Source organism: Toxotes jaculatrix, chromosome 2 (assembly GCF_017976425.1).
Source record: "Toxotes jaculatrix isolate fToxJac2 chromosome 2, fToxJac2.pri, whole genome shotgun sequence".
NCBI classification, from domain to species: domain Eukaryota; kingdom Metazoa; phylum Chordata; class Actinopteri; family Toxotidae; genus Toxotes; species Toxotes jaculatrix.
In genome coordinates, this window is record NC_054395.1 from 30070958 (window position 1) to 30089346 (window position 18389).

General features: G+C 44.3%; 1 protein-coding gene across 4 annotated transcripts; it reads right to left on the reverse strand.

Moving 5' to 3' along the window:
- Positions 1–1163: 1163 nt before the first annotated feature.
- Positions 1164–16844, reverse strand: LOC121199705 (tyrosine-protein phosphatase non-receptor type 7-like). Of its 4 annotated transcripts, none has more exons than XM_041064630.1 (11): positions 16255–16516; positions 8840–9000; positions 8458–8638; positions 8289–8373; positions 8114–8193; positions 6241–6378; positions 5744–5932; positions 4366–4559; positions 2892–3005; positions 2705–2789; positions 1164–2476 (listed from the first exon to the last, which is right to left on the reverse strand). In XM_041064630.1, the coding sequence occupies exons 2-11, from the start codon at positions 8944–8946 to the stop codon at positions 2360–2362; spliced, it is 1290 nt and encodes a 429-aa protein (XP_040920564.1). In that variant the 5' UTR covers positions 8947–9000; positions 16255–16516; the 3' UTR covers positions 1164–2359. The 4 variants fall into 4 exon arrangements, with proteins under 4 accessions (XP_040920564.1, XP_040920558.1, XP_040920540.1 ...); XM_041064624.1 differs by lacking the exon at positions 16255–16516 and adding an exon at positions 10335–10558; XM_041064606.1 differs by lacking the exon at positions 16255–16516 and adding an exon at positions 16569–16844 and having other exon boundaries at positions 1165–2476.
- Positions 16845–18389: the final 1545 nt, after the last annotated feature.

Below are 18389 nucleotides of genomic sequence, written 5' to 3' on the forward strand. Positions count from 1 at the left end.
AGAACCATTATCAGCTAAACTGACTCTCTGTATTAAAAGTCTGGAACCTCTCTGTGACTAATACATTTGAATGAATCACTTTATCAGTTTAATTCAATTAATTTAATTTCATTTTTATTTTACTGAATGGCAGACACGGGGTCAGTTTGTCAGTGATGGAAAAGAATTATGATTAGAAGAATTTGAAGGATTATTGATTTTCAGCGGCTGTACTTCCTGAGGAGGCTGAGGAAGTTTGGCATGTCACCAAAGATCCTCAGGAACTTCTACAGCTGCGTTGTTGAGTCCATCTTGACCAGCTGCATCACTGTGTGGTACGGCAGCTCCACTGCCATGGACCGCAAACGCCTGCAGAGAGTGGTGAAGACTGCGTCTAAGATCACCAGGACTCCTCTGCCCTCTCTGCAGAGCATCTACCAGCGCAGAGTCCACAGGAGAGCTGCCTCCATCATCAAGGACCCCACCCACCCACAACAAGGTCTGTTCACTCTCCTCCCTTCAGGCCGGAGGTACAGGAGTGTGAAGTGCAGGACCACCAGACTTAAAAACTCTTTCTTCCCGTCTGCCATCAGACTCCTCAACAGCTGACAGGAGTCTGTAACAACAGGCTGCAACTTTTGCACATACTGACTGTTATTATTTATTACTGTTCTGCACCTTAATAACTGCACACATACCGCACTGTTCACATAACAGTTCTTTTGCACAGTCTTCACTCTCAGCTGAATTTGCACAACAGCTGATTTGTATATATCAGTACAGTTTATATTTTGTGTAACTTTTTTTTTTTCACTTATGCTCTTATTAATATTTTGTAAATACTATTATCTATTTTATTTACTTACAACGTTTTGTATGGCATTCTGGGTGAAGAGCAAAGTAAGAATTTCATTGTACAGGGAAACCTGTTTCCTTACTGTGCAAATGACAATAAACCCTTTGAATCTTGAATCTGAATCTTTCCAGTCAACCATAGGGACACAGAGTCGGGACAGAGGTTCTGCCTAAATCTGAGATCTAAAAAATCTGGAACCAGTTTTTTGGTTAGTCCTTGTTTCCTTGAAGTAAAAAAACTAAACAAGACACACACACACACACACACACACACACACACAACGCAACTGACTGGACATCCGTTTCTGTCAGAACGTAACCACAGTTTATTAGAGTCTTCATTTCACAGTCACTTTTAAAAACAAGCTTTTACTCGTGTTTTAAAGCAAGACTCCACCCAGAGCTCTGAATATCCAACAGCCTGTGGTCTTCAAAGGCTCAGTTCACCCACATTAGAAAAAACACATTCTCACACTTACCTCTTCATACGTGTCGTCACACAGACAGTTTTCTGCCCGCAGTTGAAACCAGTCAGCAGAAAAACACAAAGTTTGCATCACTAATTTCAGCCACATGCTGCCTGAGTCACATCAAACCGTGGAAACCAAGCTGAACATCATCTACCTGTATGAAAAATTCAAAATAACATTTTTGAAAAGTGGAATTATTTTTATCTTTTATTTACTCGGCCTGGCTGTTGTGCTCCTCCACTGCCCCGCAGCCATCTCTGAGCCTGATCCCACACAAAGTCAATGCAAAGACCTGTGTGGATGCAACTTTGTCCATCCGGCACAAATTTAGGCAAAGACCCATCTGTGCTGAGTTCAGATCTCAGTCAGTCAGAGGCTGAACTGGAGGGAACACTCTGGCTTTTCTGGAGCTTTCAGCCTGAACCTGAGATGTAGCTGAACAGTGTGCTGGCCTCTGTGGTTGGACTGAAAGCACACAGGTAAGGCCATGGTTAACCACCTCAGTTGTCACAAATCCAAACGCTCATGTTGGGTGGACTGATGAACCCGCCTGCAGCCACAGACTGAAGACTGAACAGGTCAAAGGTCACAGGACCAGGGGTCAGAAGGTAACACAATCACAGAGACACACAAAATGACCACAAAGAGAGACAAACCACCCATAAAGAGGGGTAAGACATCCACAAAGAGATGCAGAGTAAGAACATTCCTTTTTATTGGATTTGATTTCATCTGATATGAATCGGGGGGAAGGACATTTTGTGGACGTGTGTGTTGTTTTTACTTGGTTCTTTTGGTTCATTTCTGTTTTCTGAGATTTTCAGCCCAGGATGAACATGGTGCTCTCGGTTCTCTGCTGTTCCTGTTCCAGTTTGGGGTTCTTGTGTGATCCTGACTCTTCTGATACTGCTGGTTCCTCTGTCCATAACTGCATCAGGTCTTTGGGTTCTGCTGCTGGTTTAAGTGCCCGTTTCCATCTTTCTGGTTTGCTTGGTTCTGAGGTCTCCTGGGTTTCTCTTACTGCGTATCTGGCCTTGTAGAGGTTCTGTATGGTTTCAGTTCCTCTGGTTCTGTGCATTGTCCAGCTGGAGGTTTTGTAGCTGTATGCTGACTTGGTCCTGTTGCTCCTGCTGGTTCTGTGACAGTGTGATGGGCTGGTTCTGATTCTGCTCCTGAGGAGAAAACATTCTCATTAAGTGTTCTCATTGACACCGTTGTTATCCAGAGGAACCTAAAACACAGCAGGTCCTCACTCCTGAAGCGACCAGTCAGAGTTCTGATGCTTGGTTTGGCACATGAGATTTGTTCACATTGGGCCAAACGTAGAAAACCCTTGAACACTGTGGCTGGTTGAAAGTGGGAGTTTTCAGGCCTCTAAAAATGATTTACATGTCTGGTACCTGGTTGTGTTGTAGCTGGGAGCTGTACTGGGCCAGAGTGGAGTACAAGAACTGGTACTGCTCTGTTGTTTGGATCATACCGCCCCTGCACAGGGTGATGGGGAGACTACAGGTTACACCACGAAGAGAGGGAGAGTGATAAAACACCAAACGACACAACAGACAGAAAATATTTCTCTTCACCTACCTGTCGAGTCGAAGCTGACAAACCGTCTCCAGGATGTCAACCTGACCTGTTTCTGTGAGCTGCTGACAGCCGATGCTGCTGGCTATAAAACAGCCTGTCCTGCCGATACCTGCACTGAGGGGGGAGGAGGGGAGAGTTAGCAGATATTGGCAGAGTAGAAAGGTAAAAGTTCACCGGAGACTCCATGGTTCCTCATCTGTCCTAAAGAAGAACTGAGTTGTAGAATCTCATTCAGAACTTTAAATGAATGAACGTTCAGAAAAAAAAGCTGTGAACAGATTTTAAAAGGATCAAACTGATGTTTTTAGGTTTAGTTTTGGGTTCTTTGGTGAGCTCACGTCTTTCATTACCTCAGAACGGACCGACCGGCTCTTTACTCATGTGATAGTATTTTGAGAATAAATCTTTTCATTCCAGTGGTTTGGAATGAAACATCAGGCCTGATGTTGGGTGACTGACAGCTCATCATCAGTACAAGAGATGAACAATTGATAGAAAAGATCTGGTTCTGTGAAAAAAACAAAGGTGAAAAAAAAAGCTTTCTCCCGCTGAAATCTTAGGAATGGAAACAGAGTCAACACACTTTCATCGACTTCTTGTTTCTATCGTTTCATGTCTAGACACACATTCCTGCGTCTCTTCATGCAGCAGGTTATTTGCATTAGAAGCCAAACTCAGGTCAGATCCACGCCACAGCCGCTCACTCAGACCCTTTCATCTGTTCTCTCAGCTGTGGTTGGCTGCTCATCCGCGACCACCCACACCCTCACACAGGAAGACGCCTTCAGCGCGTTCACCGCCAGCCAGTTTTACTGTTCAGCAACTCAGACCGTAACCTTCTGACGTGTTTTTCAACATTTACTTTTACGTTTTTTGACACTTACTCCAAAAACAATCCACACATTCCATTACTGTTCATTTATCTTATTGTGATATATGTTATTTTTAGGGCCAAAGAAAAGAAAAAGTCCTAATTATTCTGATCCTTCTGCATGTTTTTTACATAACATTCTGTCTTTTTCCTAAAAATTTCATAATATTGTTGAGTGAACAGGTCACACAACATTGTTCCTGTGAACGCTAGCAAGCTAAAAAGCTAGCAGGCTAAAAAGCTAGCAGGCTAAAAAGCTGCACAGATAAAGTGTAAACCAATAATGTTCTCTAACAGTTTACAGAGCACCTGCACACTGGATCCATGGCTCCCTTTACTTTTGTTAACGATGTTTGAAGTGACCACAGGTCTTCATCACCTGTAGCTGACCAACATTACCAATGGGTTTAAATGTTGCTGGTAAAATTAAAGGAAGCTGTAAATCTGAATTCATTAATCATAATCAATCATTAATGATTAAAAAACGATAATCGGAACTGATGGAAATATTGCTGATATTTCCATTTCAGTTCCAAAATACTGTTGGACAGAAGTCAGGGATGGATCGGTGATGTTTGTTTGTGAGCAGCTGCAGAAACCAACCTGCAGTGGACGATGACTGGTCCAGGACTGGAGATGGGGTCTGTGATTGGTTGAGAGCAGGTCGGTAGGAGGGACTTCCTGTACGTCTCCACCTCCTCGACCAGCCGAAGCAGAGGAGCGGTGCATTGTGGGATGTGGTGGTCGGGCCACGAGGTGAACCAGTAGTGTCTGACGGGACGACGCTCTGAACACAGCTGTGCACGCACACACACATACACGCACACACACATGCACACACACACACACACACACACACACACACACAGACACACACACACAGACACACACACACACACACACACACACACAGACACACACACAGACACACACACACAGACACACACACACACAGACACACACACAGTTGAATGGTTGAATTTCATTGCCGTTCATGTGTGATTGTGACACCAGGTTCATTAATGTCCTGCTCTAACAGAGTCCAGTCTCCTGGTTTCAGTCTGTGCAGCAGGACTCTGATCCCATTCAGACCAGAGTCCAGCACTGACGCTGCTGATCAGGTCTGGCTCACCTGGATGGAGCTGAGATCAGGACTCTGTGCAGACCAGTCAAGTTCTTCCACAGCAAACTGGGAAAGTTTTTTTTTTGTGTGTGTGTTGAGCTGGTTTTGTGAACAGGGACATTTCTGTCCAAAGGTTTCTGTCCAAACGTGGAGAAAATGTTAACACAAAAGATGAATGTGCATTAAACCGTGGGTGGTGGTAATTTCCAGTAAACTGCAGAGGAAGACGAGGAGATTCAAAGAGCTCCAGTCAAATCCTGATGGAAATGTGAGGTTTTTAAATTCACCTGTCCAGGTGGGATGAAGCGGTTCTAAGTGGATCGTGTTGATGTTTTAGATGCAAAGTTCCAGTGCAGCTCCTCCTGTATGAGCAGTCAAGGAACATGTGTCATGTCTTATCATTTCCTCCAGAGTGTGGTCACATTTCTAAAGCACCGTTATGTCTGAGGAAAGCTGAGAACGTCTTTTCTCTGGATCAGTTTTCTGAACAGATTCTGCTCCGCGACGCCGTGACACACATTTACTCTCGTGTTTGAACGAGTCTGGATTTATGATTGTACTCTGTTTCCTGGCAGCTTTTTGTCGGTCGCTTATTCTTTTACTGTGATGGATTAAATGAAAATGTATTGTATGTTATTACATCGTGTCGTTAGCAGGTGTTTTATTTAATATTTTAATAGTTTCAGGTCCTAATACGAACAGTGACACGGCTCAGAGTCACCGTCTTCATCTGCTGATTTTCCGCAGCTGAACTTGAAGCTCTGTGAAATTCTTCACTGATTTTAGTGAATGAAACCTGAGACATTCATCCTGTGGAAACGAGAGACTAATGACAGGTGACCGATGTTTTCACTGTACCTGGATCTCCATGTCTGTGACAGTGAACCCGTCTTTCTCTTGGCTGTCTCTCACTCTGAGGACGAATCTGCCGAATTGACTCGTCTCTCCCTCCTCTTTGTCTTCTTCCCTCGGCCCCTCCTCGTCCTCGTCCTCCTCCCTCACCCTCTGTGTCCTCTCCCTTGGCTGTGGCCAGTACAGCTCACATTTCTGGACCAAACACAGTTGTTGAAGGACAAAAAGACGAAGCGTGGAGATAGTAAATAAGCAAATACGAGTACTTGTACTTTACTTCCATTTTATGCCACTTTCTTCTTCTACTCCACTGTACGTCAGAGAGAAACTTTGTACCTCAGAGTTGTGCTCGTATCCAGTACTCGAGTAAATGTACTTAGTTACTTTCTGTCATTAAGTTTAAAATGAAGAAAAACAGAACCACACACTTTCAGGACAAGTCAGGAGACAAGAACAGACATGATTATAGGAGGAAGGACAGAGGAGGAGTCACGTCTCCTCACCTCGTTGTTCTCCTTGAGTCTGGTAACCATGACGATGATGCTGCTCCTCTCCTGCCACACCATGTCCCAGAAGTCCCCCACAGTGTGCACCATCGGCCCCTGGGTGGCGATGTAGGCCCTTGGCGCCCCTTTGTAACCCTGCAGCACAGAGAGAGATGAGTTACAGCTTCACATCACAGCAGTCACTCCAACTTTATCAGTGTGGCACCGTTCACACTGGTACACCTGCACACCTGCTGTACAGGTGACTGACCAGCCAATAGGAGGACAGGAAAATAACCAGAGACAAAGAAAATAAAAAATAAAAAAATAGAGAAATGGAGGCGAAGAAAAGCCACAGGGAGGGATGTGATGTCAATCATCTAAAAGACGATTTCAGATCTTCTGGTTGGTTTGATAATGATAATGAAACCACCACATGCTGTTGGAGCATGTGGTCTCCAAACGACTCATTCATAAGACAAAATGTCACGTTTACATTCTGTCCAAACTGAGGACGCAGCACTGACTCTGAGCTTTGGTGAATACAACTATATTTCATTTTACTTGACCTGATTCATTTGTTCGTTTGACGTGAATAAAACATTGAATTAGTTTTTCAGAGGAGCTGGTGATTCATTTGGTTCTATATTATATATTTTCTTTTTGTTTAACTGAACTGAGAAAGCCACAGCTTCATCATGTCCCCCTCACTTCGAAACTGTCTTTGACCTTACACCACAGGAAGTGAACGTCTGTTCGAGTGCTGAGCGTCACTGCTGCAGGTCACCGAGGGGAGGGTATTCACCTGTAGTTTTCATACAGGTAGAAACATGTATGATGTTTACATGTATTAAACAAACTGTATATGTTGTTACACAGTAGGTGTCTGCTTTACAAACAATGTCAGATCGTTTCAGGCAGATTAAAAACACACACACACACACACACACACACAGCTGAGGCTGCAGAGTGTGAGGGATGCGTGGGCCGAGGGGTGTAAGGGGGGGGTGGAGGGGGATGGGGTGTCACTTCCTCCCTCACTTCCTTTGGTTTTCCTGGATGTTGACTCCCACGCTGACAAACTGACAGCTCATGTCTGAGTTTCTGTTTGTTTAGCTGTTTAACACACACACACACACACACACACACACACACACACACACACACTCGGACGGACACACGAACGAGAGGACGCCCACGCTCAGTGACAGCGCTGTCACAGTCTATTAGCTCGTTTTCTCTGAAGGAAACATATTTTCTTCACTGTCTCTAAACTCGTCTCGTCAGGGACAAAACGATAAAATAATTCAGCTCAAACTGAAAGACGAGGTGATGACACCTGTGTCAATCACCTGTGATGTTGTTTGGTCACAGGTTTTTTTCTGCAGAGTTTTTCTACAAACACTAAATGAGGTGGGACATTAAAACCCTTTTAAAGTGCATAGAAACATTTTCGCTGTCAAATGCATGTAGCATCGTGTGTGTCCACGTCCTCCTGTCCACCCCTGTGAACCAGGGTTCCCCTGGTGTGAGGAGATGTGTTCAGGGGCCAGTTTCTTTTGGGGATCTGTACTTGGTTCCCTTCTCTTCTCCACATCCACAGCCTTCTTTTGTCTGATTATCTGCTCACGTGGTTTTTCACACTCCTGCTATGCTGATGACACCGAGCTCTTCCTGTCAGTCCACCTGAGCGTCTCAGCTCTGATCTCAGCCTGTCCAACACGCCACGGCAGGATTTCAGCCATGAAACAGGCCAAAGGTCCACACACTGTATGTGTGTGGTGATGTGGTGTAAAATGTGAGAATAGTTTCAGCTCCAACATGGCTGCAGCACGGAGCAGCTCGTTCAGCACCTGAAGGCTTTCAGTGTGAAATGGTGTTAGACTCTGACCCTGATGTAGTTGGCGTTGATGTAGCGGTCTGGCTCCGCCTCTTCCTCTGGGCTCCTCAGGATCACCCGGCTCTCAGGGTCTACACAGCAAACAACAAAAACCAACGATGAACAAGAGTGAAAACTGTGTCCACTGTGTTTGTCCTGAGAACAGCAGGACAGCTGAGACACTCACTGGGTAGGATGGTTTTATATCTGTCTTTAATCGTGTGTCCTGGAATGTCGAGCTCTGCAGCGCTCACAAAGTTCGGAGGGATCTTCTGTAGAGGAGACAGGGACGGACTGGACGTTAAAACAAACACCTCTCATTTTACGCAGACCTCAGACACACACATCAGCTTTACCTGGTACTCTGCATTCAGGGTGTGTGTGTCCATGGCAGCCTGCTGCAGCAGTGTGTGTGTGAGGGGTCGGGAGGAGGTGTGAAGCAGCTGAAGCCACACCTCCTTTGGGGTGGAGACAGAGCAGACAGGCTCCACCCCTAGGCTGCTCACGTCCAATAGCAGCGACAGGTTGGAGCCCCGCCTACAAAAAAGGAGCACAAACAAAACGAACAAACGGGTTTTTAGAAGTAAGAACGTTTTTTAGAAATCAAGGAAATCTCCAGAAAGACAGGGATTTTATAAAGAGAGGACATTTTTGAAAGGTGAGGATGATAAAAAAGAGATTTTAAAATTTTTCAAAAACTGCTACGCATTTGTGTGTGTGTGTGTGGTTGATACCCACCTCTCCTGCAGGCGGACTGAGGCTTTGCGAGGAGGTGTGGTCATTGGTGGGGGTGTGGTTGGGTCCTCAGCAGGAGGGGAGGCTGAGCACGCTGCTGACGTACTCATAGTGTATTTTTGTGTGTCTGAGTCGATCTTTTAGGTGTTCATCACAACACCATGCTGTGGAGGGGAGACAGGCGAACATGTTACACATGAATGCATCAGCTCTTATCCTGGACCACCCCCCCCATCATCACTGCCCTGTCCCATGACAGAGAAAATGGCCGCCATGTTGACGTCCCCTGCTCAGCAGCGGATCAGTTCTCTCCAGCCAGAAACAGGAAAGTTAAGGAGGCTTCACCCTTTTCTCACTTCACCATTTCACATCATGAAAGCTGGTAAACTCAAACTCAATCAACAAACTGCTTGAGAACAACTTCTTTTTAGAGGCTAAGTGACGTTTCTCACTTCATAACAACATATTAAAGAAATTCATGTCAGACTCTTTCAAACCAGTCAAGCTCTTTTTCAGCTTCCTCACTGCAGCAGATGGAGGCGGGAACACTTCCCTCTGCTGTTTTTGGGGGACTGAAGTTATCGTAACGTAACGTGGACCATGTTTGCTGAGTACGTGGCGTACTCAGCTCCCCTGTCTCATCACGGCTTCTTGTCATTTTCTGGGACGCTGCTTCAACAACAACTCAGTGAGTAACTTCATTTTATTTTACTTCACATCTTAAGCTTAAGCTTGTTCGGTGATTCCAGGCAGATCGAGCACACAGTGCGAGCGCTGCTTGCAAATGTTCACTAGCAGCATTCTGTCTTTTCTTCCTTCGATCAGCTGCACCCAGAGAACCGAAGTGCAGCAAAACCATTTCAACTTTATTCAGCAGGTGATTCAAAATCAAGAAAATCAGCTTCCAGAGCGTGTTGGACAAACTAAACTTTGACCAGATGAGGAGTCAGAGGGTCAGCAAAGTAATGATGGTTCATCCTGAGGGGAACATGAACGTCTGAACCATTCCAGCACAAACCGTCCAGCAGATGAGATATTTTAGTCTGAACCAAAGTGGTGGACAAGCAACACGTTTAGTGCTTCGTTGCTTTGACGGATTGAAGTTAAACCACATGTATCAGTCATGATTCATGTGTCAGAAATATTTCTGCTAAGTGAAGAGAAAACTGCTGAGTGTCTGTTACAGAGCCGACAGATGGAGACGCAGATTTTAGACACAGCTCACAACATTAAAGCTCTTTCACAGTTTTGGTTTAAGACAATATTATATGAAAGGGGTCACTTTTTTTCACACGCTTTTTAGCCTCTTTTACTCCTAGTTTTGGTTTTGTGGCACGTTTCCTGCCTGGTTCAGTGTCAGTGTTTGCAGCAGCAGCAGGCAGCCTTTTGTCAGGGCCACTTCTCTAAAAACAAAAAGACTGATCACACTCACAGTCTCTCTCTCGTCCTGCTTTTCACATTTATTTCAGCTAAAAAAAAAGGTCTGTTCTGCACTTACTGTGTCATTAAGGTGACTCCTTACAAAGTGAGACACTAAACTCAGACTCCTCGTGACACTTCTGACAGCTCTTGCCACTGAATCAGTTTGTTGTTGTCAGCAGGCTCAGTGAAGGAAGTTTGACCTGACGAGGAAAGTGTTGATGCGACGATGAGACGAAGCTGCCGTCAGACTCCACAGATCTATCATCAGTAAGTTCGCAGCTAAACGTGAGAACGCGCGCTGTCCTGAAAACTCAAACTTCCTGAACCCTGATGAAGAGATAAATGAGCAAACTGTGTGTGTGTGTGTGTGTGTGTTTCAGTGTGTTTCCACATCAGTTTGGATCTGAAACATTTCAGTGTGTCTTCATCGGAAGAGAGTTTCCTCATATCAGGAAGTCAGCACGCCCACACTGACTCAACACACCGCACGCCACACAGTGTCAACATGCTCAAACACAAAGTCCAAAATGACGAATCTCATTAACTTTTTTTCTTCTTTAATGAATGAAATTCCACATAAAAGAAGCAGAACGAGCAGAGGAAGCTGTTTAATCTGCCTGGAAACAACCGGAGCCAGAAGCAACTGCTGCTACTGAAGATGAGAAATAATTAGAGAAATGAAGAAATGAAGCTTCTCTCTGTCTGTTCTTGTCTGCTCTTGTTTTCTTGTGAAACATCATCCATCACATCCTGAGTACAGCTCTGATTCACGTCTGAGTCCAGCCCGGCCCAAAAGCTGTCACATGGGCCAGCAGCTACAGTGGACGCTCAGGACCCGTGGACGGGAGTTTGCCCATCCAGTCTACATGTGTTCCATGGATTTTGTCCAGGGTTTTGCACTGTCAGCAGTCAGACAGGTGTAACCTCCAGCAGCAGAGTGTGAGGCAGCAGAAATGAGGGTCAGCATCTCCCAGCCTGAGGCCGTGATACTCTCTCAGGTGCACAGGTGCGTTGAGGTGTAATCATATTTCAAACTGAGCTTCCTGTGTCCTCCTCTCAGGAGTTTGAACTCCTGAGTTTAACTTGTTGAGTTCAAACTCTTGTAGACTCAGAGGGGACGTTAGATTTTCCAGGATAAATAACTAGTTCTGTGTCACCTGTGATTCCTCGGTGCTTTGACAGGCTTTTCCCTCACGTCCCAAAGTAAAATAGAGACATGAAAGACCTGACAGGTCCTGGACACATTCCTGACCCCCAGAGGATTAACTGTTTAGATTCTAATGACCCTATGACCTTTTCATCAAGTGTCAGGGCGAACCTTTCATTTTTATCTGCACTGATGGAAAGACACAGACAGATGCACTGTCAGTTAACGGTTTTGTTCAGTCCAACAGGTTCATGTTGTGGTTGTAATGAAGTGGAAGAATCATCTTTATAACTGTTTAAAAACAGCTTCTACATGAATTTAATGAACCATTTAAATAATAAGAAACATGTTAGTGATTTTAGCTCCGATGAGACAAACTAAACCCGTTACAGAAGGTTCTCAGGAGATCAGATTAAAGAATGAACAGTGACACCTTTACGTCTGCCAGTAAGTGTTAATAGGAAACGTACTGATCAGGCTTACCAGTTATTTGACAGCCATGGTGTTCTGTTTTTGTGTAAATCAGGTCAGTAAGGTGTGAATCCTCCTGCTGACTTTCTCCAGCTCACACAACTGACTTCACCGAGCTGCTCACACATCTGACTAACTAACCAACTAACCAGCTGACGAACTGAGCAGCTTCTCTCTGTCTCTCTCGCCCTTTTCAAGTGAAATCGATGACTGACTGACAAACCAGGGGCAAGAAGAAACAAGTGAACAGAGAGAACAAGGGAGTGAGAGAGAAAGTGATAGTGAAGGCGAGAACGACGGCGAATGATTTGAAGGAGAGAGAAGAAACAGCAGGAATAGACATGTCCTGTTTTTCTGGCCGTTATTACCCTGATTCAGGTGGAGAGAGAGAGAGAGACCTGAGGGGGGAGAGAGAGAGAGAGAGATACCTGAGGGGGGAGAGAGAGAGAGAGAGAGAGAGAAAGAGAGACCTGAGGGAGGGAGAGAGAGAGACCTGAGGGGGGAGGGAGAGAGAGAGAGAGAGAGACCTGAGGGGGGGGGGGGGGGGGGGGGGGAGAAAGAGAGAGAGAGAGACAGAAAGAGAGACCTGAGGGGGGAGAGAGAGAGAGAGAAAGAGAGACCTGAGGGAGGGAGAGAGAGAGAGAGAGAGAGACAGAAAGAGAGACCTGAGGGGGGAGGGAGAGAGAGAGAGAGAGAGAGAGACAGAAAGAGAGACCTGGGGGGGGGGGGGGGAGAGAGAGAGAGAGACCTGAGGGGGGGAGAGAGAGAGAGAGACCTGAAGGGGGGAGAGAGAGAGAGAGACCTGAGGGGGGGGAGAGAGAGAGAGAGACCTGAGGGGGGGAGAGAGAGAGAGAGACCTGAAGGGGGGAGAGAGAGAGAGAGAGAGAGAGAAAGAAAGAGACCTGAGGGAGGGAGAGAGGGAGAGAGAGAGAGAGAGAGAGAGACCTGAGGGGGGAGAGAGAGAGAGAGAGAGAGAAAACAGAAAATGAGTCAGAGAGCGAATGACGAATGAAAAGATAGATAATGAAAGAGAGGAAGAGGCTTCAGGCGTGATTATTAACACAACAACAACAGCTGCTCATGAATCATTCATGTCAAATCATACAACACATCACTAACACCAGCAGCACACAAACATGCAAACCACACGTTCATATAACATACAAAATAACACACACTGATATGACTCTGCTCCCCCCGACAGTTCTGGCTATTTACCACAGAGGAAACAGGAAAAAATCGACAGTGACTCAGCCTCACACCCCCGCACTGTTTTTCACTCATCAGTCCACAACGGAAAATTCTGTCCCTCTGAACTTTGAACCTCAAAGTTCTGACTTAGTTTAACAAGAAAACTCTTGTGAAACCAGACTGGCAGCACCCCCTGAAGGTGCTGAAGTCGGCCATTTGCTAAATGTGCAATCGGAGCTTAGCAACAGTAGCTAAGCACGAGGTTTGCCAGTGTTCAGACATCTCCACACGCTGAAGCGGTTTACACACTCGGACGGATACTCTGGTCTTTTTTTTAGCTTTTCCAAAAAAGAAAACAGAATTAAAGCGTCTCCATCGCTGCCGTTAGCGTTAGCACATCAGCACGTCACTTATCACCAAGGCTGAGAATTAAATAACAATAATACATGATCCACTGAGTGCATCATTCTGTGACAACGGGCCCCTGGGCACAGACATGTGAAAGGCCCCCAACCCACCTACACAGGAACCAGAGTTGTGTTAACACCGGTGTAGTTGTTTTGTGGATGTTTTCTGTCTTTGTGGGGGTGTGTGTCAGTTTGTGGTAATTTTCCATCTTTGGTTTGATTGATTGCTGGTTTAGTGCTCATCTGTGATGAATGCAAACACTGCTAACTATAACCTGGTTATATTTATTAACCCACTGTTAATAATTATAACACGTATCACTGTACCAATGTGCTCATTATAGAAACGGCTGCTGCAACAAACAGGAAGCTAGCTGAGCGAGCTGTAAGCTAATTAAAAAGTTAACATATCTTTGTGCCAAAGTTAGTGTTTTTAATCTGATATCTGTGGGGGTGTCAGGTCACATGACCTCCTCAGCAAACTGGACATGTGTTCCCAGCATTGAGAAACGATGCAACTTATCAGAACCGCAGGGTTTTACTCGTGTTTACTATCACAGCAATCACAACCAGAAGCTAAAAGACAAAACAGGAAACGGAACAAGTTAAAAAACGGACCAGCTGCATGAAGTCAACATAGTAAATAGGAACTGCTTTCAGTCACAGCCGTGGAAATAAACTTCAGTAAGCAGAAGCTCTGCCCACATCAGGACCAGATTTTAAAGTCTGATGAAGACGTTCATCTGAGTGAAGCTTTATCTTTGATAAAGATGTTAATGAATTTGAGTAAAACATACTCAAATTCATTAACATCTTTATCAAATCAAGTATAAATGTGGAAGCAAACAACTCATAGTAATGTTTAAAAATCCTCTCCTGCCTGAAGACACTTAAAAACACTTTGATTAATCCCGTGTGTCTGACCTGGTTTTTCCAAAGTTCAGTTACCTGGTTAGAAATTCTTCGAATGATTCGCTCAGAATCCATGAACATCCAGTTATTCCTTAATGTTTCCTACATGACAGAAAGGCCATTCTCAGCATGAGGCAGGCTTCAAGTTTCCACATCACACTCTGGTAGGTTTCACACTGGACCACGTTTGGCTTCCAAATCACAGGTACGCACCTGTAGCTCGGATGGATGGAGGCTTTGGGCGGAGGGGGACTTGACCCCATCATAAATTTGAAAGCACTTCACCATGAATGAAAAAGGTGAAGTAAGAAAAAAAAGCGTTGAAACACTGACCAAGCACTTTACCAGCAGCTCCACACTCACACTGGCTCCTCCCTCCCTTTGCCCTCATGGATTCTCAGATGTAGGAAACCTTCCTCTGAGCTTCTGCTCCATGTTGACGTGATTCATCACATCATTCATGCTGCCAGTCTCCTGTTCTACCACATCCCAGAGGTGTTCTACTGTATCCAGGCCGCTGAAGAACTGTGAGAACTGTGGCCATGAAGGGATGAACATGGTAATACTCAGACACACCTGTATCTGCTGCTGCCACATGACTGGATCTTTGCATGAATAAGCAGGTGTACAGGTGTTCCTGGTAAAGTGCTCGGTGAGTGTATAAGTATGTGGAAAACAGTGCAGCACCGGTACAGCTGTTATCAGAGGTGGAAAGTTCTCCGTACATTTACCCTGAACCTGAACTTAAGCACAGGTTCCAGCAACTTGTACTTTGCTTGACTTTATTCTTCTAATTCCACTAAAATTCAGATGGAAGTGCTTTTATTTCACCACTTCCTCTGTAGATTAACGGGATTCCTTGCTGTATGTTAGAGAACCCAAACCACTGCATATGGTGATGTTTTGTTAAAAGGATTGTGATCATACACTGTAGTTTCAGTCTACACCTTCTTCATACTGCACATAACTCACATACTCCTCAATGCATCTGTGAGAAAGATCTGAAAATATAATAAATAATAATATGACACAGACAGCTGATATTACAGCACATATAAAATCAATAGAAATTCACAGCCTACACTGTCACTGACAGTCTTCTCTCACATTTTCCCTCCTTTGATTTGATCGTGGTGACTGTCACTAAAAAGTAAGGCTCATCACCTCGGCATGAAATTACTAACGTATGCTGTTCAAAAGCCATTTGGTAAAACCAGGATTAGCTCATCACATCATAGAACGATAAGAACAAAATATTTTTTAAAAACCTTTTCCATTTTAATTTGCCAAATAATTTTTTTTTAATTTCATAATTTTGAGATACTTGAAACAAAAACTAATTTCATTGCGATATCAGCCCTGGCGCAGCGTTGCTTTATTTTTCCTGACTTGTCTCTGTATTATTAACGAGGTTATTAAACCTGTAATCACCGTCTAATTCATTTCTAAGTTCTTGTGTTCTTTGGCCTTTACCATCAGTAGAAACACCCAAAAAGTACTTCACTGATACCTAACAGTAATAAACAGTGATGGAATAAGCACTCACAGTAAAAATAACCATGTCACAGCATATAAATCTCCATCACAGCTAAAAGTCCTGAGTTCAAAATGTTAAGTAAACGTACACAAACAAGTATTAACAGAAAAATCTACTGAAAGTATCAAAAGTATTCAAAAAGCAAAATGGCATCGATGGTTATATGCTGATTATCTGTCAGATACGTTTTAAGATGATCATTTTATTCATGTATTACTGTTTGATTTGAACAGTTTTACAGTTAAATAGTTTAATCCAACAATGCATCATATTACACAAGATGATCATATGTTTCGTAGTAAAACTGACGACATAAGAGGGAAATACTCACGTTAAGTATTTCCAAACTGTATGTGAGTGAATGAGCTCAGCTGCGCTGCAGCTCGTACGTGCTCTGAAAGTTGTGCTGTAATTTGCAGGCTGTTGTATGAAGCGTCACCTGTTTGGGTAAAGAATCAGTTTCTTCCACCTTTGGTAAATAACATCCAACTTTATAAAACTCTGATTCCCACAGTGATAAAGTGGAGCCGCTGACCTGGAGAATAAAAACGACCTTTCAACATATTAAAATGAGACTTTTAGCCAGTGTCTCTCTCCACTCAGTTATCTTTCACGTCACCAGGTCCCATCACCCCTCTTCCTCACCTTTATATGTTTTTTTCACTCCCTCGATCCTTTGTCCCGTCTTTCTCTTCGTCCTCCTCCTCTCCTCTTTTTGGTCGTCTCTCTTCTTCCTTTTCTCTCATCTGTTGCTGTTGCTTTCTGTCGTTCTGTCTTTACTTCTACCTTCTCTGCCACTTCCTTTTCTGCACCCACCCACTCTCTCATTATCACACAAACACACACACACACACACACACACACACTTTTTCACACACACAAACACTTTCTATTCCCCTCATCCAAGGTTATGGGTCCCCTTTAGACTGCACGCCACGGGCTTCAACACTGTGGATCTGAGTATTTGTTCTTGTGTGTTGGTGTATTGTGTGTGTGTGTGTGTGTGTGTGTGTGTGTGTGTGTGTGTGTGTGTGAAGCCATCAGCAGTGGTTCACAGTGGGGCTGTATAAACTGATTTTCCATGTCTTTTTCTCTCCAGCTGTCAGATGAACAGCTGTAACTGTCTGAGAGACAGTTGAAAGACAGTTGAGATTTAATTGAAATGTTTATTTTACATTTTGTAACAATATGTTTCAATTCATGGTTATTAAAACTGATTTAAGGAATGTAAGAACGAGGTTGATTCGTAGTAATTGGTCACATGGTCGTAGTTCGGAGGTCGCACCTGTGGCATTGTGGGGCGGCGGAGCGCGCCATCACGGCTAAAGAGTAGGACGCCGTCACGGCTACAGGAGAAGTGCATACGGCCGCAAGATATTAGTACTGCATGGTCCAAGAGGCGCACACGGTAACCTTTATTTTGCATTTTTGTATGGTTTTGTTATTGTTTGTGATGGTCGTGTGGCCTTGAATGGACAATTTTATATGTTTTTGCTGGCTAGTCGGGACCTGTTTGTGTTCGGGTGTTAGCGCCCATGCTATTGTGGAGCCTGTCTGGGCTCTGGACATTTTTGAGAGACTCTGAAGAGCAAGAGATGTGTGTTTCAAAAATGTTTGTCTTTATTTTGTAGTTTTCACGGTGTCTGCGGAGGAGGAAGTACGGAGAAATAAAACTCGAAAGACATCAGTATGATGCGTGGCCATTATTGCTTTGGACCGGTGTAGTTACAGTGAAAACGTAACGCCAGTATGGCCGAGAATCCAGAGTAAGAGTCCAGAGCAGCGGGTGTCCGTCCAGGAGAGAGAGGGCAGCGCAATCACCGGAGCAGCGTATGACCAAAGACGAGACCGGAGAAGAGGCGTGCCGATAGAGAGGACACGGGAGAGTCGCTCCTAATACCGGATTGAGAGTATCGCGACTTCGCCACTAGAGGGCAGCATCAGCGCGACTACAGCTCTGCAAACATCCTCTTCAGGCTTCAGCGTGCAGTGACTGTTTCATCCCATCGCTGTCAACACAGAGAAGGGCGGCTCTACTGACGGCGCCAGGTTTGACTGTACCATCTCTACTTCCTTATGGATAGTTTATACAACTTCAAAGAAAGCAATTATTCAAGAGAGGTACTGTGCAAGAAAAGACTTGTTTAACAAAAAAAAAAAAAAAATACTGGTTCATTACTGAAAGAGTAATTGATTTTTCTTCATTGTTCCTGTTTTGTCAGTGTATTTGTTATTAATGTTTTAATGGTGTTTTTCTACTTCAGAGTTTGAATTCATAATCAAAGAAGTGCATTAAGAGGTTTATTTGAGTTAATTGTTGCTAAACATTAGTACTTTGACTACACTGATAACCACATAGTGGTAAAGGGTTTATTTGCTTGTTTGCATATTTAACAACAACTTTGTAAAAAGGGGTGCTTTTTCTAAAATAGTGTCTTTTCAAAAATGTACAATGTCACTTCATGG

Coding starts and splice junctions, on each gene's coding strand:
- LOC121199705 (XM_041064630.1), bottom strand. CDS start 8,946: ATGAGTACGTCAGCAGCGTGCTCAGCCTCCCCTCCTGCTGAGGACCCA. Junction 8,194..8,288: donor ATATAAAACCATCCTACCCA/GTGAGTGTCTCA, acceptor TTTGCTGTGTAG/ACCCTGAGAGCCGGGTGATC. Junction 5,933..6,240: donor GACTCAAGGAGAACAACGAG/GTGAGGAGACGT, acceptor TGTTTGGTCCAG/AAATGTGAGCTGTACTGGCC.